We start from the raw sequence: 27,041 nt of genomic DNA on the forward strand, positions 1-27,041 counted from the left end.
CTTAGGTTAGAAACTGTTTTTCTTTCTGTTTCTTTCTGTTTCTATTCTTTCTGTTTCTATTTCTAAATAGAAACAGAAAGAAATTTTGCAAAAACAGAATTTTGCTTTGTATGATTAACATCTAATACGTCCTCTATTGGTATTATTTTGTTCTGCTCCATCTGTGTTTGAGGCTGGCATCAGAGGAAGCAGTTTGCTGTCTCCAGTGAAGTGGCAAAGCACAAACAGCACCAAGCTGAGGCTGTGGGATCAGTTTTGTAGCGCTCTCATTTGAAGGTGGACTTTAAATTGAATTCATATGTGTTTAATAATCCATAAAATATCAATTAAAACCAAGACCAGTTAATAAAAATGCTGAAAATCCCAATGGCATTTCTCTGGACAATTTATTTTTATTAGTAGATGTGGTCATGTATCTAGTTAGTCATTAACTAGTAATGGGATGGTACTGTTTACTGATAGGATTGATATTAAATGTTAGGATTTTTACTATTTCTGTCATTTTTCATTCATTTATTGTTAAATGTTCTGTTCTTAATTATAAACTAAATCTATGTGGAAAATGTGGAAAAATACTGAAGAATAAAGCTTAGAGGTGATAGCTTCCACAGTAGTCACAAATCTTTATATTTGGCAGTTTACCCTTATGCATTGCTGCCATTTTAATGTTTTAACCTTTCATATCAGACGGTACAGAGTACGTCTCGCTATAAGTTCATTATCACGCCTGATTTGTACTCCACTGTAAAACAAAACATCTGTTTTCTCCATGTCAGCTCTGTTTCATGCATGATTCAGACACTAAGTGTGCAGGTCTTAAACATTCCTGACCCTTGGTTTCATGTTACCCCTAATGCTCTGCTCCATCCCAGACAGAATATTGATCACTGAGCTTAACTGTGAGCATTTGGAAATGAAGCGGAAAAATAGATTTTGACGGCACAGCCGGTAAGAAGCACAAAGCCTTGGGGTCTCTAAAATCAGTGGTATCATCATGCATCCATTTGTGATTGAACATATAACATATTATACAGTATATGATACCTGATAAGCATGCAGCACTGCATCCGGTGTAATTTACTTGCCCTATTGCATGCCAGTATGAATGTTGTGCAGAGGCAAAGGACACAGTAAAGAATGGACTTAAGAGAGCCTGAAGACCTAAAAAAAATTACGACAGTAAAGGGTCAGCATTAGCTTTCTATTGAAATCAAATATCTTGTGTGTGTGTGTAAAACCATTACTGGAACTATAGATTTCCTCTATGATCACAGCAATACATTCTAAGTTTTCAAACCACAAACAACGACAAAACATGACATAGCATATTACCATCGTTCACATTTTATTTAGCACAACCAGTAAGAAATGCAGAAGCAGTGTGTTAAATAACCAACACCCTATTTTTCAATAGTTTGTAGAATCTCAAGCAGCAGTAACTTGAAGTGTCAACTCACTGGCTGCAAGTTGTCCGTTCTCTGCGGCTTCAAAACAAGCCTAAATCATTACCCCTCCACCTCCGTGCTTGACAATTGGTAAAGTTTTCACATTACTGCAAATTGGATCCTGGTTCAAATAACCTGTGTGGCTCAGACCCCACATTACATCACTTTACATTACAGGGGTTAGGGCTGTGTTCGATAGGGGACAAACATCTTCTCTCTGGTTGTCTGTCCAAAACACATCGTTACAGAAATTGTTTTGCCATCTTTAAACAAATGCATTTTTCATATTCCATGTGAAGACACAGATAAAAAGTAGTTTCGGTCCTGTGTTAAAACTGAAAACACTAACTGTTCAGCTGAGAAACTGTAACAGCTGTAATTTATCACAGATGGGTGTGTTCATCCTTATCACTTAAACACAATCACATAAACACCATGACTAAAGCTGAACATGTTAGATAATTACATAAGGCTATTTTACATATTGTGCTTTTATTTTAAAACCTCAAAGTTTCAAAGCTATGAATTATATTCCTCCCAGCCTTAGTGTCATGGTCTGTGTGCAGGTAGTCAGGAAAAGAAGCAAAGTGCAGAAGTCATGGAGGCAGAAGTTAACTTAACAGAACCTCAGCTTTATTGCTAGCAGAGTACTAAAACTGAAATAACACGGGAACAGAACACAGAGGCAGATACGGTGGTACGACGCAACGCTGAACATATGAAAATACAGACAATAAATACAAGAAGAACACGAGGGAATGAGACCAGATGGGGGACACAACTGATACAAATTAACTGATGGGACACAAAACTAGAAACATCAACATAAGACACAGACCTTCAAAGTAAAACAGGAAATCCATAGAAAAAACTCAGAGGCACTGAACTAAACTTATATTAAATACTAGAAACTAAAAATTACAATAAAAATACACAAAACACTGGGTCACAGACCCAGGACTGTGACACTTAGACTAGCAGCCTCACACTGTAGCACAGGAGACACTGTAGGACATAAATGAATAAAAAATGACACAAAACATCTTTGTAGTAATAATATTATCTCAAGCCTTTATTCCTGCTATTTGTTTTTTAGCTATTTGTACATATTAACCAGCATCTGCGTGTGGACAGCAGAGAAAGAATTTCATTGTACAGAGAAATGCTTTTTCTTTACACACATGACAATAAACGCTTTAAATCTTTGAATCTTGAATCGTGTACAGTCTTTCAGCACAGAATATTAAATAATCTACCGTATGTACAAAAACAACAACAAAAAACCCTGAAAGCAAATGCAAAACGTTTCCAAAACAAACAAAAAAATCCCGTAAAGGCAAAACTTTTTTTCCTTTTAACACGACTCAAAATGAAAAAAAAAAAAAAATCTTAATGTCTCATTCCAGCATTTCAGAAGAGAAAAAGAAATAAAACAATGTCAATAAAACCGGTCAAATAGCATCTCAATTTACTGGTTGCAATACATTTAGCCACAATACATCTGCGTTGTATGTGTGATTTTATTGAGAGAAAAATGTTATTGATATTAAATGGTTGAATATAGGACGCTAAGCAAGGGTTCGTTTACACTGAGCATAAATTTGTGATTAACTGATTTATACTAAATGGTGGAAACCGATAAAAGACGAGAAACACAGAGTACTTCAATCGTGTTGCCTTCAAAATAGAAATTCAGCAACATGACAACAAGCTGATCCGTTATAATCAGCATGACTTTAAAAAGACAAATAATGGTGTGAAGATGATTCATTTTTGTACGAGGAATAGTTTAAAAAAAATTCAAAACTGACCGTGGAGCTTGACTCACTGTTGCCTGTACTCTCAGGCTGTAGCTTCCATACTCAAAAAATGATGATACCATTTTTGTAAAACAGTTTATCTGAAATTGACCTGTCAAAATATTACATAGTATCAATTAAGAAAGTGGCTTAAGTGCTAAAAGGAATCTCACAGTGCAAAATATTTATCCCATTGCTGATGAGCTAATTTATTTACATTTTTGTATATATCACAAAGAAAAACACAGCTTTCAGAAATGCTCATTATACAGTACAGTAAAAATATGATGGAGAAATCTAAATCATGTGATAATGCCTAAACTAGATGAATTAATAATGTGCAATGATGTAAGCAGAAACGCTAGTGAGCACTGCAAATATTAGCTTGTAGCATCAAAGCTGAAGGACACGATCAGTTAATAAAGCAGATTATTTGTAGACATTAAACTGAATGTAAAGTGTGGATGTGTTGCTTGCTTGTTGACTTGGTGTCACAAAGTGTTTGCTGCTCTTTTGGATTTTGCTGAAATTTTACTCTGTATCATTTGATTTAATTAATATATTAGAAACATTTCTCCCTGCCATTGAAAAAATTGTTATTGTAAAAACCTCACTCTAGCTGTTCCCTACAGTCTCTCACAGATTTATTTTCATTACTTATTATTGATTGTCAATCTGTACACTTTCACGCCTGAAAGACTCCTGGAGTTTGTCAGATTTCTTAAACATTCATTCAAATCAAGGAATCTTAACTTTGGGATCGAGATCAACACATCTGCATGGTTTAGGTTTGCAGCATTAAACCTGTTTCTCCTGCAGTGGCGCAGCGCCTTTTTTATTCATTCGCCCGCTGTTGCAGACTCACTGGGCTTATCCTTCTTCCCTACTGCTTCATATCCACCCTCTCCGCCTGCTGCACCCTCCACCCCTAAAGTGTGGTATACCTGCTCTTTCATTTCGCCTTTCTTCAGTGCTTCGTATCCACCCTCTCCACCTGCTGCTCCTTCCGCCCCTAACGTGTGGTATACCCCCTCTTTCATTTCGCCTTTCTTCAGTGCTTCGTATCCACCCTCTCCACCCGCCGCCCCTTCCGCCCCTAAAGTGTGGTATACCCCCTCTTTCATTTCGCCTTTCTTCAGTGGTTCATATTCGCCACCTTTCGGCTCTCCGCCTGATGCTCCTGCAAGGGTGTCGTACTCTCGCTCCCTCCCAGATGCCTTCTCCAGAGTTTCATACTTGTCATCACCTCGCTCTTTTGATCTCAGTGCCACATCCTCATAAATCCGCCCTGAGAAAAGTACGGCATGCAGTGTGGTATGAATACAGTGACTGTTACCATACCTAAAAAACAGTAAACAATCCAAAGAAACAAAAAAATGCTACTCACCTCCGTCACTTCTTCTCCTACGTCGTAAACCTACCACCACTATCACCACCAACATCCCCACCAATACCAACAATATTCCCAACACCATCCCCAACTTCCCCTCCGTCTTAGGTGGTTTTGGAAGCTTCCATGGATCTGTGGGAACAGAAAATATATAAATCTAATAGTCATGAGTCTCCTCGTTGTACTCCCATTAACTTCATTTCAATAAAACTGAAGACGTAATGAAAAATATGCTTACCAGAGGTGGTGAGAATTACTTGGTTACTTCTGTGAGTTCGACCCTTATCCGTACACCAGTAAATAGTCTCATCGACATTGAGGTCAGCAGTTTGAAACACCATACTGTTATTGACGCCCTCCAATTTCAGTGAAACCTTTTTTAGACTTTCTCCACCCCTGCACACCCAGCACCTCCACCCTTTCAGACCATCCTTATTTTCAAGCTTCAGGATAACTGCACCTCCCTTCCACATGTTCTGATAGCCTGTCTCAATGGTGAGTGAAGCGCTGAGACCAGATTCTGCAGGACAAATAAAGAAAATCATCTCATTATTATGTGTGAATTGTGAATTTACCTTTAGATCTGTGGAAGTTTGAGCTCTAATATGTGTTGATTGTGAATTCACCCATGATATTGACTGAAACAGGGTCACTCTTTGTCCTACTGATCTCGCACCAATAAGGGCCTCCGTCGTTTGAGTTTTTAATTTCCACTTTCAAAGTGTCTTGTCCGTCGATTGTCTCAGCATTAGGTTTGTGCCATGTCACTGAGCTCGCACTTGGATTGCATTTTAAGTAAACTGTATCCCCAATGAAGGCCATTTTAAATGCAGGTACCATCAAAACTAAAAAACGAGAGAAAAAGAAGAAATGCAATCAAGTATTTGTGTAGCCCTTCTGAGAAAAACTACAAATACACTGTTGCGCATACTGAGCAAATAATAAAGGGCAATAAATGCAGTACAGCGTGTACAAGTGACATTTTTAGAAGTAAGTGAATATGGATTACCTTGTGGTTTTTGACATCTTACCATGAGTGGCAACACTGTAACAAAAGAGCAAAAAAGTGCTTTTTAATTTGAACAAATTTACCACCAAATGAGATTTTTATCTGTGTGACATTGAGCAGGTACTGGCACTGTTAAAACAAAGGAGAATACAAGAGCATGTTCAGTGGAATTATTTCAACAAATATGAAGTAACTTAGTGGTTCACGGACTATTTTTTAAATAAAAAAAATACATTTGTGACTCAGAGTAACCTAAAATTGCTGCGGTTAGGATTAAGAATTTTTAAAATTAAGTATAAATTAGTATTTGTTCAATTCAGCTGTAATTATGAGACACTGGGTGTTGTAAATATAACATTTTAGTTGATAGACTGGTGACCTGTTTAGTGCCCCCCCCCCCTCCTTTCTCCCATTTGACAGCTGAGTATGCAAAGGCCGCTGTAACCCTGAATTGGACAAGTGAATGGATGGAAATAATATTTGTCAAATATCTGCTTAACTGCCTGCATATGTATGAAAGATTAACTTTACATTTATCCAACACGTTAAGAAAAAATAATATTATTCATCATTTTGAGAAAAAGTCGAATCGTGGAGAAATGCCTTGTTTAGATGAGTGAAACAAATTAATGTGAGACAACATCTTTATTGTGTGACGGTGTAACCATCAGTCCTGTTTCCTTGCATCTGTCCATTACCAGTCATTTCATTTTGTACAAATTCACTCTTCTACGTTTGTGTGGTTTTCCGTCTGACCACACGCAGCTTTCTGCACCATGTTTTCGACGTCCTTAAACCGATCACCAGACTGTGTTTATGTGCGCAAAGAGAAATAAAATCTGTTCTTGTTACACATAAAACCCGATTCATTAAGAGGAGAATTCTCCTTGATAAAGCCGCTGGAATTTCCACAATGCAACTTTTGTCTCAAATTAGATTTTTGACTTTAATCATTTTTTTCTTAATGTGGTCCTAATACTCAGTCGTGGCACTTTGTCTAGAAACAACAACTCTTAACTATACATCTTGACTTTTTTCTCAAAATGATCAATAATATATCTTTTTTCTTAATGTGGTCCTAATACTCCTTCATAAACATCATACTGCTTCATAAAATCATTTGTCATAACTCACAAAGCTTTTTTCTTCAAATTAAATAACTCCAGCGAAACTGTCAAATATTTTTTATATAATGAATAATAGATAACTCCTGTTACTTAAATGCTAACTGCAGTACAGTTTTTAATTTTTTTCTCAAGTTTAAGAAATTACAATTGCAAAGTTATAAAAATAATTCCCAGCTATGTTTGCTTCATACAACAAAAACAAAAGTCCTGCATCATGTCTCAGCTGGCTTTCTTACCTGCAATGAGCAGCAAATGCTTTCCACTCGCCATGATCAAAGGTACGACGGGCAAGAGAAGCTTCACTTTAACTCAGTCACGGAGGAGTGACAAGTGACTAACTGGCTGCTTCCCTTAATGAGTCATGTTGAGGAAGTTGAGGGAGGGCCATGCATAATAGTACTGGAGGAAAACTATTTTTTTTTAAAACTATCTAATCATCTTAGTATACTTCAGCTTTTGACTTAGATTTTTCCTCAGTTTTCCTCCTCCGCAGTATTTTGTCCTATAATGCTACAGACAGAGAAAAACGGGAATGATTGCGGCAGTTTTCTTCACACAAGTGATAAAACTGTTCCAGTAAGCTAAAAGAGAGGAGCTTGGGAACTTTGAAGGGTGGGAAAGTTTTAGCACTCCGAAAGCTTTCCTGTGATAATGCAGGAGAGGGCTCTGGGGACACTAAAGGTATTGAACATACATGCTTACCTCATATAACGGTGAAGAACACCTGAAACAAACCACTCAAGTGCGCCATTTTATTTATTTATTTAGTTGGTTAGTTCTTCTTTTCATAAAGGCCTTTCCATATTTCATATTTTGTTTGTACAGAATTAATTTTTTTTACAGATTTTGTTCACAGAAGAATCACATAAGTAACTGAGCTCACTTTCCTAGATAAGACAATTCTTAAAATGTAGTTTAAATTATAGTACAACACAAAAATAAGTGGGTTTATCACAAAAATTTGTTTTTTTTGTCATGTGAAAGGTACAGTGGCACGTTATTGTTCTTTGTAGAAAATATCAAATTTAAAAAAGTTCCTCCTGTTTTTGTTGCTGTCGTGTTTGTTTTGCAGCAGATGCACCCAAGTGTCAACTAAACATATAGGATGCTGTATTTGTCTAGTAGTTAGTACCGTTAGTGACAAAGTGCAGTATAAAGGGTAAGAGACAAGCTGTAGAAAGCAAAAGCAAAAACAGTCAAAATACCAAAACCAGATTGAAAAAAAAGTCGATCAAGATTTCAAATCTGTGACTTGAGCACTGCTATAGAGAAGCTCTTCATTTCATTACGAGTCACAGATAAAGTTATAAAGCAAGGAAAGCTATAATGTCTCAGCAAGAGCTTTCAGGTCTAAATTCTGTGATTAATAATCATAACTGGACTGATGATGCGAGTCATTCTGAGGTAAAGTCCCCTTTTGGCAGAGATGAAAACTACTGGCTTCTGTTTGAAATTCCTGGAATAATAGCAAAGATGTGCAGACCGAAGAATAAACCCGAGGCTTTTGCTTTACATTTACAATTTACATCTTACAATTTATGGGGATTTTATTTATTTATTTATTTTGGAGTGAATTAAATTAAATCTACCACATAATGGGATCAGTCTGGTACAAGTCAACTGTATGAGTTGGTGAGCAACACTGAGCTGCAGGATTCTGGACTTCCAAACTAAATACAGGAATTCCTGGGCAGAGTGAGCAACAGACCTAAGAGAATGTGCGGCGCTTTTATTTTTCAACCAGCCGATATGTGAAACAACACAACTCAATCTCATCAACAACTAACAACCTGAGTGAATCTCTGTTTAAATATCATAATCAGACTCAAAGAGAGTTCTTTGTTTCTTCACAAAAAAAAATGGACTTCAAGAAATGAATGCACACTAAGCACTCTGCAGTAGTAGAGACCTTTACAATTCCTTGCTGTTCACATCTTGGCTGACCTCACATGGACCACAGGCATCTCATATTATTTGCACACTCCCCTCCCTCATCACTTACAGCCCATCTTCTATCAGTCCACATCAGAGAGCCTTCTGACCACTCACCACCATCTCGGGTGGCTGTAGCTCAGGAGCTTGGTGATTCAGTCTCTGGCTGCTCCAATTTTTCCATGTTAAAATTTGATATACTGATTGTTGCATAGATATAGAAAAAAAAGTGCTCGTGTGATTGAGGCAAGTTGTATAAAGTGCTTTGAGTCTGGTAGAGTAAAAGAAAAGCGCTATGGTGTGGTTTACCAGTGGCCTGAGTTATATGAGTAGTAGAGTGTGTATCGGTTAACTCTATCCTCCCTCAATTGTATTTAAATTTAGCTATCTTCAAAGGAGAGTCACACACTAAACATGTTACCCTTGTTTCTCTTATTTTTCTTTATTTGCTACCTCATTGTGTTTATCTTGAGCAACACTTTGGTAGCCTTGTCAGCCTATTAAGATATATGATGCATTCAGTGTTTTGCAATTTCTGAAGAGGTTGCCTCATGAAAGTTCTTAGAATAGGAGCTTTTCCTCTTAGTTTTTGTTTTGTTTCTTCCAGCATTGCAGTATAAGTGTTCAGAACTGACCTTCTGCTCAGTATTTGGTCTTCATGAAGCAGTTCTGAGAAATTCAGGGGAAGCTGTTGCAGTTTCTCACCAGTTCAAACTGTTGCAAACCCTTACAAAGACTGAGAACAGAAACACGGTGAGATGAGCTGTACTGCTGTTGCTACCACAACATGATGCAAATCAAAAAGAAATAAAAAGGTCATGGTGACCACACTAAGTTAATGCAAACCTAGAGTTCCCCATTTCAGGTTTAAAAACTGCATTGTAGCACTAAAAACTTTAACTGGAAATAATCTTCAGGTCAAATAGTTACATGACAGTTGGTGACTTTATATGCGCAGGTCACATCAGGACACTGTGGGTTTTACGTGTTAGATCACCCATGGCCTAATGTAACAGCTAACTCAGGGCTAGTTTAAAAAAAAACAACCAAAACAACTTCCCCTTATGGAGGCAAAGCTGAAATAAAGAACTAACAAAATAAGAAGTGGATTTGTCTGCCTTAAAAACTGACAATGTGCAGTTTCTCCTCTTCTGTTTTTGTTTCCAAGAATTTAAACACAGGAAATGGTTTTTCTTTTTTTTAAAAATCTATTTAGAAATAGATTTAAAAAAGCGGAAGAGATAGAAAGCCTAATCCTTTTTTAAAAGACAACTTGTTTCTACTGCTTTCCTTTTCGCCTGTTTCTTTCACATTATTCTGATAACTTAAAGAAATGTATGCAGTATTTCAGTTACTTTAATTGGCCACCAGAGCCCAGCACTGCATCAGTTTTCCTTGAGAATAACACATGAATGGGGCCTTAAGCCAGATCTGAGCCTGTTTTTACTGAATGTCTTTATGCTAAGCACTTCTCCAATAAATATATAAAAAACTATTTAATTTTAAGAGTGAATAACTGCATTTAGGGCTGTGAATATGCAAATCAGTCTAAGTTTGTGAGTGCAGAACTCATAAAATGGGATTTTTATTCTTAGGCTAACATGAATGCAGTTGGGTTTGTAGCGTTTCAGTTCATTCACACAGAAACTGTGACTTGAAATTTTTTTTTTTTACACCAAACCAGCGATTCAAAGTGCTTCACAGCTTAAGATTCATAGATCAATATTTTGTCTCTCATCCTTCCTCTTTTCTCTTTTTTTGCCTTTTTGATTCCACGTCTACAAAAAAAAGCTGAATTCACTAAAACACACAGGAAAATAAATAAATAAAAATCTACCCAGCATGTTCTTACTACTGTACGCTCCATCTGCCCATGACCCACTTTTCTCTCCTTGCTTGAGAGGGTTAACACAGAAAGCAGGAAGAAAGCTAGTTTCTCATTAAAAAAGACCCAAAAAAGGACATTGGGTGGCAAAAGCAGTGTAAGCATCAAGGTAGGATGAAAAGTGTGGTGAATATGCACTATGGAGTGGCGCACCATTAAAGCAGAGCAACGACTAGAGCTCTTATCAGGGGTAACAATGCAGGTGTCATGTTGTCCTTAAGAGGCTGGATATGGCAGGATTCATCTCCATCTCCTCTTAGCAGAGGGTACTGTTGTGCACATTAATGTATTTCAGCCGAGCTTTGCTTCCTCCATCCGTCTCTTTGATGGGCTCTAAAAGCTGCCATAAAGCAAGCCTCAGGACAGTCTTTTCACTCAAACACTCCAAAAGCATAAACGCTATTCACTGAAAGATACTTGTTATATAAAGTTACTTATCTGACATTAGAGCATGGAATATATCATTTCCTAATTTATCTTTTTTTTATTACCTCGTGAAGACAGCAGTCTTGCAACTTTTGCTGTTTAGTGAGTGAAGAGTTCATGTCATCTTTTGCTTCAGTGGGTAGGTCATGCACAGGAAATGTGGGTGCAGGCTGGCTGTGGGTTAATGTCAGAAGCAACTGGAAGCCGCTGCTGCTCTGCTTCTGAGTGTTTACCTTTCCTCTGCTGGCAGCCTGCCCTTGCAGCAGGTGACATGTAGCTGTCATGGGAGATGCTGTGCCATGTAAGGATACTGACTCGATTCCCAGTGGGACGCAGAGTGACACAACCACACCTTGAGCGTGTCACAAACAAGCAGACGTCACCAGAAACTAGTGGCCTGGTGGGGTCTTTGGAAATTTACACGCAATGTCACCATCAACAGAACTGGGAGACTTTTAATTATCATCTCTGGAAAATTAGATTTCGCTTCAGTTTGTGAGCTTGTCCAAAAATGTCTGAAAAACCTACCCTGACAACCTTTTATGACGTCAGAAAAGGGAGGAATTCAACATTTCTGTAACTAATAAGCCAGGCCACACCTGACCTAACCTGCCTTAGCGCTGGGTGATTAATGTTAGTTATGACGATTATAAAACAATTATCAAAATTCTTTCTTTTACAGCAGTCCCTCCCTAAAAGCCCAGTGTCACCGCCGATGAGACTGCGGCATGTTTCGTTCACTTCAAAGAAACTTTGATCACTGACAGACTTGTAGATAATTAATGATCATTAACGGTTTCCTTTGTGTACCCACAGACCTCGGCTTGGACTGGCAGGCAGGGTCTCTCTCCTGACTGCAACATCCTTTTTTATATATATATTCAAGGAAATTTTAAATACTAACAAAGGTAAATAAATGCATGATGTTTTCAAAATTCAAATACTATATCCATAATACAGACACTCATGTTTTCCCCTTTATTTAAAGGGTTTAAAAGACAGTATGTGTCAGTAAACTCAGATTTTATTTGCCGACTTGTTTAAGAATTTGCCCATTTTTTGCAAACAAAGGTTTTAAGAGCGGGAGATACATTCATCAGGGCTGATTGCCATAATTCTTCCCAGACTTCTTTAGCTTTCATATCTAGGTTCCCAAATGGCATTTTTCTGTGTTTAAATTGTGCCCATTGTAATTGTAATTCACTTTATTTATATTATAGACATGATACCTGCTCTTAAAAGAGGCCGTAAATGAAAAACATTATTGCTACAAACTGAAGCATATTGGATTTGTACGGCACACAAAGCCACAAAGACTTGAATGAAGAAGAACTGTTAAGCTGCTCTTTTCATTTAGTTACAGAATGAATTTTCCAGTGTCTGATAACTTTAGTGAAAACACGGGTTTTTGTTTATTTTTCCAATAATTTCCAAGACGTTCAGTCATTTTCTTTCCAATCTCCTACCATGAGCTGGATGACTGAGAATCGACACCGACATCTTCTTATTGTCTTGGAACGACTGTGACCACATAATTTCCTCTGGGATTAATAACGTATTCTGATTCTGATTCATCATATCCCAGTGGTTTTAATATTGTTGTGTACTGTTGTGTTGATAGTGTTTTTGTAGAAGTGTGTAATGATGCTGATTGTGGGCACATGTTTGCTACCTTTGGCATGTTTTTTTTTGTTGTTTTCTTGCAGGTGTCATTATCTTATTTGTTTTCTTGTTAAAGGACACTGATAACAGTCCATCTTTTTACCTTTATAAAGTATTATTTCCGAGAGTGCTGGTCTTTTCAAAAGTCAAATATTAGCCATGTAGAAATTAAAACGATATCAGTAATGACAAAAACAACTGCTGTTATAATTTTTAGGGTTTTGGAGCATGGATGGTGAAAAGAGATGAAAAGTTTAGTAGGATTTAACCAACTCTTCCTTTTTGAGTAAATTTAAAGTAAAGATTGTTTGATAGTGGCAGCATTATTCCCAGGAGAAGCGTTACCATGTCTTCCCAATCTCTTATAATCAGGTAGGTGTTGATGCCATTTTCAAACATGTCATAAAAGATTTGTTTTTAAATTTCAGTCATGACAGCAAATAAGACATTTCCATCTCTGTATTTTAGTACATAAAAGCCTTTTCACTGTGAATGTGACGGACCAAGCAGTGAAGGAAAGTCAGGTAGAGGTTAAAGTTTTTTTATTTAACATTTAACTCCATAACAAACTTGGTTAAATTTCACAGAAAAATCAAAATCTTGTGCCCATAAAAGAGGGCAATGTAACAGTCCTCTACTCAAAAGCTGACACAGACCTACCTAATCAAGATAAAGGGGAAACTTAAATAGCGTTATGTGTAAGCCTCTACTGTAACACTGATATTACCACTGTGGGGCTGTAACTGCAGCCATCACAGTGAAGTACTGTGTGAACATAAACTAGCAGTTTCTTAACCTGTTAAAGTAATGAATTTCAGGTTTATTAGGTAATTCAAGGTAACCACTTTTAATTTTCTTTGAATATTCCGATTGTAGAAAAGGCTAACACGTCCACTGTACTGGGATCAGGGAAGTGCCAGCACCAAACGGCTCTAAAGAATAAACGGCAAGACAGCTGAGAAAACAACACAAAGATGCACCAGCCCTCACAGATTCTTCAAAGTCGAACACCAGTGGTTATCACAGCGCTTGACTGGTTGGTAAATGCTCCACATATAGTTGCAAACATGCTAAAACAAGGCAGCACGCCTGCTATATTTATCACTGGAAAGTTCCCAAACACAAACAGATTTTTTTGCTATTTTTTTATGACCTTTCAGCATCAAGGAGACAAAGGGAGCTGTGCAGTGTGCAAACCCATGGCCAGATTGTGTGTGGGACAGATAAAAGGTGGAAATCAGTGACGTGAGTGTATCTGATTGATAAATTGGCTGACATAATAGGAGAGGAGCTATGGAGCACCAGAGAGGTGGTTGGACCGTGAAAAACTGAAAGAATGAGGCAGAATAATGAAGAAAATTGGGGATAATTGAACAGAAGAGCACTTGGGTATGAAAAAAGAGAGGGAGAGGGAGAGTGAGAACAACTGACAGATGGTGAAGAGTGGGTACACAGAGAGGAAGGAGAATGGAGGCGAGACAGATCAATCTAGCAGCTGAAGTAAGACAGAAAGAGAGTATGCAATGCTGGAGAGGGAGTGCATGAATGTGTGTGCAACACGGAGAGAGGGAGGGGAAGAGAGAAGCTATACCAGGGCATAGAGTAGGTGAAAGAGTGTGTGTGTTTGTGTGTGTGTGAATGAAAAAGAGAAAGGGAAGCTGCACAATACAGGGGCTCGGGCTGGCTCATACCGATGCATATTTAAAGACTAGAAGGCTTGAAAATGTGATTTTGAAAGAGAAAAAGGCAAATCACTTTTTCATTTTTTCCCCTCATCTATGTTTTACTGACTGGATCTTTCTCTCATTTCTTTAATCCTGGTCCCTTTTTACTCTCTTTGTGGTTTATGAAGGAGGTCACTACGGATACAACAAGGAGCAACACAGCCTGAACTACAGACCGAGAGGTATTTAGTTTTTTGTGTTCCTCAATACTTACAGAATGTAACTGAAGGAGAACTGCTGTGCGTCTGTGTGTGTGTGTGTGTGTGTATCACACAACTAAACTAATATAAAGTGTTTGCAATACAAAGGAGCATTAACATCTTTATTGTGTGAACGTAAATTGAAAAGAAGGAAAGAAGGAAATGATCTTTAGCGGCGAGGTGAAAGTCACAGTGCTTATGAAGGAGAAGCTGCTGAAATTGTGACGGGGAGGGGGGGCATGCATGTCCTCTGAGGTCTAATTCACATGTTTTATGTAGGATGAGAAAAGTGGGACAGAAAACAAACAAAAAAAGTCACAGTGCCTCTAAAGAAAAGTCTGTAGCAACTGAGCAAATTACTCCCTCACAGCTGTAGGACGAATCAGTGAGCGCACACTGCTCTAATGTAATGCACACTTTAATAGATAAAGTAACAGCATTCAGCATGTGGAACGATCGTTATACATTTGTTTGCTCACAGGAGATGTAAACCTTGGAAGTTCAGTTACAACACTGCCTGCAGATGGTTTTTCTGTCCCGCAGAAAATTGTGATTCTTCTTTCTCCCCTTTGTCACCAAATACAGGCTTAAAGGTTAATGCCGAGCTCGCCGATGCTATTTTACTGTGACCTTGACCTTCCTTTTAGTACAGTGAGATAAATTGTGTTTTTACTGGACTCTGTGCAAAGAAAATTGAAAGTCAGTGGTTCTCAAGGTGGCTTCCTAGATCCCCCCGGGGGTTTGGGACCAGGAGCCAGGAACACTGTGCTGTTGGTCAGCCTCCATCAGCACAACCCTCTGCCACCCAGAGCATTTTATTTACGTTCTAAACATAATATATGCACTCTGGCTTTAACCTTCACTTCATCTAGAGGATGTTTTTAAGACACTGTCAATGTTAACATGATGAAACAAAAAGCAGCACACAGAGGGGCGAATGAAGGGTTGGGGAATGTGTCGCTGCAGACCACGTGGCACCCCTAGAGCAGTCATCCTGTGGGAGTGCTCTGATTAAGAGAAGGTACATATTTACACATGTGGACTGTTTACAACAATGGGACAGGCGTATCTTTTAATACCTCGCCCTCAGTTCCTGCTTGGCTCATTGGAAAAACACAGAAACTCTTGACTCTGTCCACGTTCTTAGGTGAAGCCAAATTAGCTAAATAGGTCTTAACATTATGAAGAGCTACCTGGGCCCAGAGCTTAGCGAGAACCATTTGTTCTAGAGGAGCTGTTAATCTGACTCCACTTTGAGTTATAACCATACATTTTTGGACTGTGACTATCGCTCACTATTACCCCATTTACAAAGTCAGTTATGGCCTGTAATATGACAGTGATCCATGAATACAAGAAATGGTGGAATAGCTGATAGAGTATGTTAGAAGTGGACGTTTGGAGAAAAAAACGGTTAATACTTATGCTTATATAAAAGCTACCTACATGCCTGTATTACTACCACCCAGACACTTCTGCTGGGATGAGTTCAGAAAGAAAAAGGCGCTGAAATGGAAAGGTGAGCAGAATCAAACGGGAGCTCATCAACACCCACATTTCACACACTTGTTTAGCTGTGACTTGTCAAAATCGTTGCCTGCTCGCAGTATTTTTGGTGTCAGCTGGTGGAAAGGTGGAAACCCTCTAAGGACCCTAGAGAACCGATTGCCATGCGCATGCAGCCACACACACATACACCTAAACGCCTCATTTGGTTCAGGCTTGGGTGAAAAAAGTGCACCAGAGTATTAGCTAGAGCTATGCAACAGTGATGCATTCCAACTCTGTGCCCTTTCATCCTATAGATACCACTTAATTGACTTCGCACAACCTCCTAAGACTGGCCCGACTGTCTAATGCACAACAAGCAACGCTGGCTTTAAAAGCATACTTTTTTCTATTGCAGAATTACACTGAGGGGAATTCATTTGGGAGAAGGAGAAAATAAACAAAGAGGGCAATTTGGAGCGGAGTGGGCAATGGAAGATTAATGGCCTCCTCAAAACACAGAACAATTGATCATAATGGAACAAAAGGAAGCTGGGCGACACTATCAATGCCAGTAAGGGACTGAGCGATTATACATAATATGTGAGTAACGCCAAAAGAGAATGTGATTATGAAGCAATTGAGTGGAAGATGAAATACGCTGGACAAGCCAAACGGCTCGATGTGTCAGCGGAGATGAGCGTCTCAGAAATCAAGTTTTCCGATTCATCCTGTCTCGTCTCCTGGTGTTCTTTCCTGCCCTGTCCTCCTCAATCGGGAAGAGCGGGAGTCCATTAGCAGCCTGGTCAGTGTAGCAGATGTGACAATGCTATACAGCCCTGCAATTCCCCAGGGTTTGGTATGGAGCAAGTGTAGGACAAAAAAACAGACGTTCTGAGCGACTATTTCCAGTGACAGCTTACTGCTGTGGAAGAATACAGCTAGGCTCCATTAGCAACAAGCTTCTACTGTATATATATGAAGCAGAAATGCAAACCCTGAAAAAAATACCCTGTAAATCAGTCCCACAGGGGTATGGAGCTATGAAAAACCAATACATAAGCAAAATAAACTTGCGCATATTTTACACGTACACACAAATATTAAGTGCCATGTATATCAGGGGAATCTGATCTGAAAATATGGTTGAAAAACAAACAAACAAACAAAAAAACTGGCCTGGCTCACTCTCTGCTTAACATTTAGTTGTCATCAAATAACCTTGAAAAGCAATTTTTTAATGCACTTCTAATTGTTATTTGTGGAGTCGATAGAGTCTCATTGCTGTGCTCATTAAGAAGAAACAGGAGAGACGAGTTGTTTCCCCTGACTCTGCAGGCTTTTCATTATTACATACAGGGAGATTTCCCCAAGGGGAAAGATCTGGAGAGTTGCCGTAAGCCATGAAAATAGATGCCAGCAAACTGCAACAGAAACTCAAACACCTTGAGCTTTACCGTTTCTGAACGCAACTTCAAATGAATGATTGAACCATTAAGTCGCAGTTGTTTAACGAAGACGTCTCAGAGAGTAGCAGCTGCATTTCAGATGCCCTGATTACAAGCATCTTAAAAAAAGGAGGAACACACTTCTGTGTTCTTGGCAGCTGTTGTTGCAGAAACCAAGTGAGAGTTCAATCTTCTTTATTACATAAAAACAGAAGTAATACATCATAAGGTGACAGAGCTCCAGCGCAAGTGGGTGATCGCACACCTTTAGGTCTTAGTATAATTGTTTCAGCTCATTAACCTCACTGTTTCCTTCAGTTGCTTTTTTTCCAGGCCCTTCTGGCTCACTTCAGAGCTGTAATGAGGTGGTGCACATCTTGTCACACTGAAGAACAGGTGCAAAAAGAAAAAAAAAACATGTATTTATTGTCCAACATCTAACCTTAGTTTGGAAAAGAAAATAAGAAGTGACGTTCCCATTTGCTACTATGCAGGGATAAATGTTAGAGATCGTGTTTCTCTTTTAGCTTAACTGTTCCTGGTTTCAGATTAAGATTTATTACAAAGTTCTTGACTCGGAGAACTCGGAGAATAAAGTGAAATTGCAAAGTTATTAATGAAGGCTTCTCCAGACTGTAGCATGAATTATGCTCTGTTACATGGAAGGTGGATAAACTTTAATGGGTCCTGACAGCCACTGACATGGTTCTCACTTTGTCAGCCATGTCTAACAGCATTTATTAGTACCTTGTTGATTTTTGTCTCTCAGCGTTATCTTTAAGTCGCTGGACGTGCAAGGTAAGTAAAACTGTCACTAGCGGACACTTAATTTGTGGCCATAAAATCCACCCCAAAGCCGCAAAACCTGCACTCATGTCCGTATGTCTGACTAGTTTGCTTGTGGCATGCTTTTCATTGCATTTAATGCTTTAAGGCAGGAGCTCTGCCATTAGTATAGAAAGAAAAGGGTTTCCTTGAAAAGCTTGCTGAACGCAAGGACGCCTATCCTGGTTGGAAATGTTTTGACTTCTTCGCTGTTGCTCTTCCTGCTCCTTCTTTTGTTGTTGAGAAACAGAAGGAAACCTGCTGTACAGTCGCCTCTGAAGTCTCTGCTTTCTTGACATTTTAATGAGCTTTTTGTAACTCCGTTTGCAGCGAGTGAAAGGGAAGCTCGTGTTTTAGCAGACAACAGAGGGTACTGTTGAAAAAACACGACTGCTGTATGATGTTTGGTACTGTACGTGTCAGCACTGCACCACAGTTTAATGCAGTTAGGTGAAGCAGTCAAGCTGGTGAAGACACTGGGTTCAATCCACTAGCACACACCGGTTGCACAAAACAAGCTTGGATTCAGCGCTGCTACAGGACACATGCACATGGACCTCGATTAGGGTGTTTAATAGCAAAACTGCATGCAGAATATGCTGGTGTAATGTTACATGAAGCGTGAAAGTGCAGATTTTAAGTTAGGGAGGGTCCTCTGTCTTCAGATGGAGGAGCATTTTAATATTATATTCAGAGTCAAAAGATCTTAAAATATACAAAAACTCTGCTGTTATCACACAAACTTAACCATAACTTATGAAAACAAGGTCATGGGCCAAAAAAAGGAGAAGCTGAAGAACCCTGATTTAGATTTCCTTTTTTCTTGTTGCTTTGTTGCGTGGGCAACAACACAACATAAGCCGTGCTATCAGATTAATGTTTATAGTTAGAGAGAAGTCTCAGAAATAGCACGGGGGATGTTCACTCCTAAATCTGTGCTGCATTGAGGTCTCCCGGCCCAACCAACCAAGTTTAGCCCAAGCGAGGCCCTCAGTGCACGCTCCACCTGACCCAATTATATCCAGTCTGAGGGGAAAGATAGCCCACTTTGATCTACACAAGACCGCCAGCCAGGCTTGGGCTGACTGGTCTGGCGCTTAACGCTGCTTTCCTCTGGACACTTTTCCAGCACAGATGTGTTTGACTGCTCCTTAAAGAACTATCGACTGTGCTCGAAACATCAGGTGAGCTGCAAGTAACTTATGGGGGGCACAACTGTGGCCCCTTTCTGCGAAGAGAAACAAGAAGGGCAGTCCTTGGTGAGGTTTTTGGCCTGCAGATGAAAGAAGAAGGATGTTTTATGTGAAATGGAGAGCTGGGGGGTAATTATTTTAATCATCCATTTAATCACCCAATAGCAGTATTATCGTTTTTTTTTGTTTGATCAGCATGAGATAAGCAGCTGATTTAAACGCATCTGTTTGTGTTTGATAGGATCACCCCCCCACCACCACCATCCCCCACCTCCATCCTCGCTGCGGGAATTGCCAGTCTCTGGGTGCACAGAGGATGTATCTACTGCTGGCATTGTTACCCGTCTTTAAAATGAATCCAGTATGCTAGGATTGTCGATTAAACACTCGCATTTCGCCGGATTTTATGAGGCACGGATTTAATTACAGCCTGAAAATGCCAAGCCTCGTCACTGCAAGGGTAAATGAAGCGAATAAATTCCTCTGTGGATCTTTTTAAACTTTTGCTTTGGAGAATGTAAACACGAAAACTCACAGGATCTTTTAATTATGCTATCCAGCCTTAATGAGAGCTGATGATGATGCAGGGTAGATCTCAGCTTAGCCCTTCCCCCGTAAACTCATACGTCAGACCATTCATATAAACCTAACTGCCCTCTCCTCTCCATGTTAGTGGCTCATTCTGTCCATTTTACACTGGAGGAGGCCCGGCGTGTTCTTGACGGTTCTTCATCATTGGTCGTATGAAAAAGGCTGTAGGGTGGAGACCCAGTCAAAGAGAGGGATATAGAGGACAGAACTTGGCCGCTCCACTTTTTCAGGACGTAAAAGTGGGACAATCTGTTCCTTGGATGATCTCCAATTCTACTTTCCGGGGACCGATACACTGAAAATATATCTATACACATGCACTGTCCTACATAGGGAAAGACTGAGAGAAAAAGAGAGAGAAAGAGAGAGAGATTGACAAAAACGAAATATGAAAATGAGCTGAAACGACTGGCCATAAGGTCTTTCCAGTGTAGTGTGCTGGGGATGTGCTTTCTGTGGCCAAAACAGGAGAAAAACTGCAACATGCACGGATAAGACATTTACAGGAAGATCTTTTAAAAAGTGATGTAGCATAATCTAATAAACTACAGTGGGGATGACAAATTTTGGGCAGATCAAACATGATTCCTGCAGCCTTTATAACTGGTGTTGCCAAAAACGTGACTCTGACTTATTCACCCAAACATGCATGGTGTTTTGGTATTAATAGGTTATTACTACAACTTTGCCAAATAGCAAAATGTACAAGAATATCATAGAAGAGACGGATATAAATAGGGATGACTGTTAGCCATTAACTTTTTCTGTAAACCTCTCCATCCATCCATTTTTGCCCTCTAGGGGTCTAAGGAGGGCATCCGTCTCTGTCATCATTATCATGATTAATCAGTTCCTGATTCTTCATTACTACCTTTCATTACTGTCTTTGGACCCACATCCGACCAGGATTATGGAAATACTCTTCTCATAGGGTCTAATCATCATGCTGCAGTGCTGATGTCCCAAGGGCAGAGAGACTCACCAACTTCTGAAATCTTAAGCTGTGTTTCGTTTCTGCTCTTACCTTGCATGCATGTTAAATGTTTGTCTGGAGATCATGATTTATAGCAATTGTAGGATTGCATGACACTGATAAAATATTTCTACGAAGACCTAGCTTAGCATTACATAATATTCTGTATGTTTAGATACTAATGGATAGGTTCACAGTTTTCACGTAGCTGTTTGCTCATCATAAGCACGTCTCAGCACAGTTTACTCTCACCGTCAGACTGAGACAACAGTTCTGGGCTGTTTAATGCGACTCTCTTTGGATGCTAACTTAGTACTGCAGCAGGGCAACTAGCACTTTCCCTTTAGCTTCCTGAAAGAGTAATCATTTAAAAATGTTGTTTTCAAATCAGACCAAAGGTAAATACGCCAACATCTAGGTGGGAATACTTACTGCCTAATTCGCCATACATGTTCATATTTGCAGTTAGATCCAGACTTTGCCCCTTTAAAGTGGTCTCGAGCACTAGCTCTTCAGGCTTTCTGAAGGTCATTCAAAGTTTGTCTTTGGGCATTGGCTGCTTTTTCACTCACTTTCTGTCCTCTCCTCGTACCTAAACCATTTTCCAAGGAATGTTTTTTTGTTTCTTAACACGTTCTCAGGACTTGTGAATCATTCAAGCATAAAAAAGGCACCTTAATCAAGGCAATAACCAGTGTTGTATCCACACATAACAGAGAACTTACCAAGAAAACTATTTTAAATTGAATCTTTAGACGCTTTGTTACCAGCAGCTTGTTGCAAAACACATCATTTGTTCCCATTTCTTTAGATGAATCTAAGAAAAATGCCAAAGATAATTAATTTCATTTCATTTATTTATTTATAAAGCACGTTTAATAACAACAGGGAGCTGACCAAAGTGCTGTACAAAGTAACAGTTAAACAATGACATTGACAACAACGACAGGTAAGAAAATTAAAAGAAAATTAGGATAAAAGAATTGGTAACTCTCATACAGTTTTACAGTTTTGAAAGCCAGAGTAAAAAATATATATTTTAAGATGCGATTTAAAAAGAGTAACAGTTGGGGCCTTTCTAATGTGGAGAGGTAGATCATTCCACATTTTTGGTGCCACAGCCGCAAAAGCCCGATCTCCTCTATGAACCATCCTAGACTTATGTAAGGTAAGGAGCAGGTGATCACTTGATCGAAGGGCTCTAGAGGGCGTATAAAGCTGCAATAGGTCAGACAAATAGTCCGGTGCCTGGCCAATTAGCACTTAATAAGTCAAAAGTACGATTTTGAATTTAATTCTAAAACACACTGGAAGCCAATGAAGGGAAGCAAGCACTGGAGTAATATGTTGGTGTTTCTTCACACGAGTCAAAAGGCGAGCTGCAGCATTCTGTACAAGCTGGAGCCAGGCCAAGCTGGACTGACTGACACCCACATATTTGAATCTCTTTCAGAGGCTATTCCTGAAGACTACTTTAAGAAATTTTAAGAAAACTGCCTAAGAGAGTTCAGGCTATGTTGAAGAATAAAGATGATCCTACCAAATATTGACTTTCATGCTCATTAGAATTGTAGATACCTTTTTGTTTTGCTCAATGTCAATAAATCATTGCACCTATTTTCCATTTTCATGGCAAAATGATGAGAGTTGGCTCAAAGGCATTTGCACAGTTCTGCAGCTGTAATGCCAAGAAAAGCTTTGAGAAGTTTCTTATAAAAATGACTACAGCCTAGTTCATTGTTAAGGTTTCTCCTTTTATGAAAATGCATCAAGATGAAAAAGAAGAACTTAAACTAAATTAAGTGTCAAATGGAGAAAAAAGTATGTATGGCTGCTCGGATGATGGATCGGCTTCCTCACTGGCTCATCTTACCCCACAGTCCACCCAAATTAAATCTAAATTCCTTCCTGAAATTACAAGCAAAATAGGTAACGGAACAAATTATGGACGAAGAGAAAAAAACAGTCATATTGAAGAACAATTCAAGTAAGTGGCTGAAATGAGAACTGTGAGTTTTGCACAAAAAGACTGTTCTGTCAGAGGGGTGAAATTCATTTCCTTATTACACCGCTTTTCTCCCAAGAGGAAGAAAAGTCAAGACGAGTTGTGAGATGATGGCCAGCAACAGAGACAGGAGAGCGAAACAGCCGGCAGAAGCAGACTGACTGAGCTATTGTTGTTGCAGGAGTGTAGGAGTTGAGTGACACGATGGAGAAGGCAAAGACGCAAAGATGAGACAAGTCTGACATCCATGACGGCTAAGAGGAGAGTTTTCGGACTTGTGATTAGAGTTTTCACAGTTATATTATTAATCCATTTTACATAATGCTCATCGTTTCCCATTTTTAGCCTAACAGTACTGTGTGTGTGTTTGGCTTTCGCACTCACGCCTTTTTCACCATCTTTTTTTCCCTCCCTCCCCATCCCGCCTCCCTTTTCTCTCCCAATCTGATTACTCTGCTTTATGCAAACTGCAGCTCTCTCTGTCTCTCCCCCTTGTGTATTCCCCTTTCGCTTTTACATCCCAGTTACAAACATGTAGTTGACTCCTGCCTGCTCTCAGCCTGTCCTCCTCCTTCCTTTATCTTGCATTGTGTTGTTCAATATTTGATGAGACTTTGTTCATAAATCAGCCTCCTCTATTCCCTCATTTATTTGGATGATAGTGTTAATCTTTAAAACCTTGCAAGTGTTAACACGCTGTTCTTTGTCAGCTTTTGATCAGAGACGCTTTCAGCCTAAAATGTGATGCCACATGTAAATCACACATATGACCAGAGGGGGTTAAATATGCCCTGAATGATTCAGGTAACTGATAATTCAGTAGCAGAGCTCTTTTGCTTCTTGATAGGCACTGAGCCACTTTCTCCAGAGCCCTTGTTGTTATTGCTTTTGGTGCTTATTTGTTTTCCCAGATTCATCAAAGTTCCTACATTTTTTTCTCTAAACCCATCCTTTGGTTTTGTCCTCCAGTCTTCCTTCATTTACTTGTTCTGACAGACATTGGATTTGCACTTAAAGGACCCACCCTGTCACTCTCTGAGAGTCTGTGGGAATTGACCACGGTCACTCTGCTTCCCTCTGCGCTATGCTTTCGCTCAGAAATGCTCAACCAGCAGACTTTCTTTTGGCCAGTGAGATGACCATTTCTCATATATCCACTCCGTCTTTCAAACACTATAGACACTTAAAAACCGATTGTTTGCAAGCATCCATCAAATAATATCTGTATTCTTCCACAGAATGAAACAATCACACACACATAGTGCAACGGTGTAAAGTGTGGTCACTTTTCATTGTTATATGGAAAAAAAAACCTGTTTCTGAGCCAATCTCTCTCCATAACTCACTCTTGTAATATTTTGAAAGGTCTTGGTATACACACTTGTTTTAGACAGCGATTTCTCTAATCCCAAACCAAACTTAATCTGTGTTCAGTCATCACCAATCCAGGGGTTAGGGTCCTCATACATGTGGAGGCGCTTCAAATAAAGGAGGTATAAAACTTTATTTTTATGACTTTTTTTCTGAACTGTGGAACGCCAACTTGTAAAGATAAACATATCAAAATTGGGAAAAAATTTTTAAGACAAAACGGTTGTCTCAAACCTATAGACTGTATATAAGAGATGGCCATGCATTCCGTTATATATATTTAGCAGGCAAACCATTTACCGTAAGGCTATTTTAGAAGCCTGAATGAGACACAAAACTCTTTGCTGTATGTTTTACTCTCAGCTTTTCTATCTGTCATCCTGTGTAAATGAAGGCTAAAAAGCCCAAAAATTATATTAAAAATTGAAACTAGCAACCCAGTAGTCTGCATGCCTCTCAAGGACCTTTAGCTTTGACACCATCTCAGTTTTTTTTTAACTAGACCTCATGATGTGCCAAACTGTGAAATAGAGAGACGCTGCATGCTCATTTGCAATTTGTCAGTCTAAAATACTTAAATACTCTATACTTTGTTTTTCTGAACACTAATGGGAGCAAACATGTACGGAATTAGCTTTATGTGTTGTAACTAGAGACTGAGAACATAAATGAGGAAAGTGATTATTGTGGTCATAGTAAAGGGAGCCCAGGGTCCTCTTCTCCATAGAATTCCAACCAGGAGCCATTCCCTGCACACTATTAGAAAGAAAGCAGACATCCCCACTGACTTTACTTTTTAGATTTGAAAGCTACATCTACCTTTTATATAGGGCCGATGGCGCGATATGGCAGCCTCGCTTCTGTCAGTCTGCCCCAGGGCAGCTGTGGCTACAACCGTAGCTTGCCTCCACCAGTGTGTGAACGCGAGAGTGAATGAATAGTGGCATTGTAAAGCGCTTTGGGTGCCTTGAAAAGCGCTATATAAATCCAATCCATTATTATTATTATTATTATTATTATTATTATTATTATTATTATTATTATTACTATTATTACTATTATATATTTGCCTTTTTTTAAACAGAGAATAAAACCTGAATTCTTATCCAAAATGGTACATAACACCTGCCTATAACCAACCATCAACATGCAACACCTTAGGGATTTTTCTTCTGTCACCTGCCTGTGACTGGAGACATCTGTGGTTTTTTCAAAAATGTTCAAAACAGCGCAAAAACATAAACACTTCAAACTGTGTAACAATCAGGAATTACAAAAGCAGCATCCATGTTAGAGTGTTTTAAAAGTGAGTATGCTCTTCATCAATATTCCTGTTGGGTGTCCGGCTCTTGGCTGGCTTCTTCATCTCTGCATTATTGTTTATGTCCATTGCAGGCCACTGTAAGCTGTGCCAGACACCTGTCGATGTCCTTGGTCCCCAATAGAGGTTGATAAGTCAAAAGTCCTAGATCACTTAATGCCCCGTTAACCCTCATCAGCACGTTTTCTACATAATCTATTAATAACCGATTGAATTATCTGCATGTTGGTAATTTGTGATTGATTGACGTTAGCTCTGTGTCCTGATTCGCGTTGTGCTCCATCTGTCCATCTGTGCATTCTGATTCCCATCCATGTCAGACTCAGCTCATAAGATATTCAGAGCACCACTCTGCAAATGAAACAGTGGGAGATTCCCTGCATCACTCCCCATCATTAAGGCGGCTGTTGGCAATGGTCCAGATCTGCATGATGGCAAAGCCCTGTAGCCAGACTTCACCACAGAAAAACCAGAACAAAACATACGGAGGCACCAGTATGCCAAATCTGAAGCATGAAGATGCAATGGAACAAGCTTAAAGCAAAAATCCACCCTAAGTCACGTTTTTTTTTAAAACAGCTGTTAGTGATCAGAGAGAAAGGTACTCTTCCTAGACTTTATGTCTGCACTCATGAAGGAAGACGGTGGCTTCTCCCTCCTTTGTTCCTGTTGAAATTTTGCTTCTCCTCAAAGTGTCAAGAAGTGCTTTCTTAAGAAAGAATACAATTCTCCAACTCTTCTTTACCGTACTGTGTAAAGTTGTGAGGTGTAATGCCATATTGCAGTTTTTCCTTCCCACTGTCGCCAAAGTGCTTGCTCATAGGGGCACATATGATTGTTGGGTTTTTCTCTCTATGTATTATTGTAGGGTCTACCTTACAATATAAAGCACCTTGAGGTGACTGTGGTTGTAATTTGGCGCTGTATAAATAAAATTGAATTCAAATGAATTGAATATGTACAGTATACAAATAATTAAACTGAAAGTTCACTAGACCAGAAAACCCTTCCTCCACAACGCTTCCTTTATTTTAATGAAGGAGCATGACTTTTTCTTTCAGCTGGAAAAGTAAATATAATTTGGGCATTTTCTTAAAACTATGTCAACAACTGCAAATCCAGTCAGTACACTCAGATGTGACTTTCCAGAAGCTGCTGATTCACTGAGTTATTTACAAACCTTTGCTGTGTAAAACCCCAAGCCCCCTTCAATCTGGCGTAGACAGC

The 27,041-nt window shown here is 39.2% G+C and overlaps 1 protein-coding gene across 1 annotated transcript; it reads right to left on the reverse strand.

Moving 5' to 3' along the window:
- Positions 1-4,083: 4,083 nt before the first annotated feature.
- LOC146626458 (uncharacterized) lies at positions 4,084-7,040 on the reverse strand. The gene is made up of 6 exons (XM_085360578.1): positions 7,007-7,040; positions 5,644-5,679; positions 5,261-5,479; positions 4,873-5,154; positions 4,632-4,766; positions 4,084-4,532 (listed from the first exon to the last, which is right to left on the reverse strand). Exons 1-6 carry the CDS (start codon positions 7,038-7,040, stop codon positions 4,084-4,086), a joined length of 1,155 nt encoding a protein of 384 aa, XP_085216704.1.
- Between the last annotated feature and the right edge of the window lie 20,001 nt (positions 7,041-27,041).

Source organism: Diplotaxodon limnothrissa, linkage group LG8 (genome assembly GCF_057381915.1).
Source record: "Diplotaxodon limnothrissa isolate DT_005_m linkage group LG8, D_limnothrissa_male_GT1.1, whole genome shotgun sequence".
Taxonomy (NCBI): Eukaryota; Metazoa; Chordata; class Actinopteri; order Cichliformes; family Cichlidae; genus Diplotaxodon; species Diplotaxodon limnothrissa.

What these genes read in the sequence shown, in the direction of transcription:
- LOC146626458 (XM_085360578.1), bottom strand. Translation starts at nt 7,040, where the DNA reads ATGGCGAGTGGAAAGCATTTGCTGCTCATTGCAG. An exon ending in TGTTTCAGTCAATATCATGG is followed by an intron (nt 5,155 to 5,260) that starts GTGAATTCACAA and finishes TTTGTCCTGCAG; the next exon opens with AATCTGGTCTCAGCGCTTCA. An exon ending in AGTAATTCTCACCACCTCTG is followed by an intron (nt 4,767 to 4,872) that starts GTAAGCATATTT and finishes CTGTTCCCACAG; the next exon opens with ATCCATGGAAGCTTCCAAAA.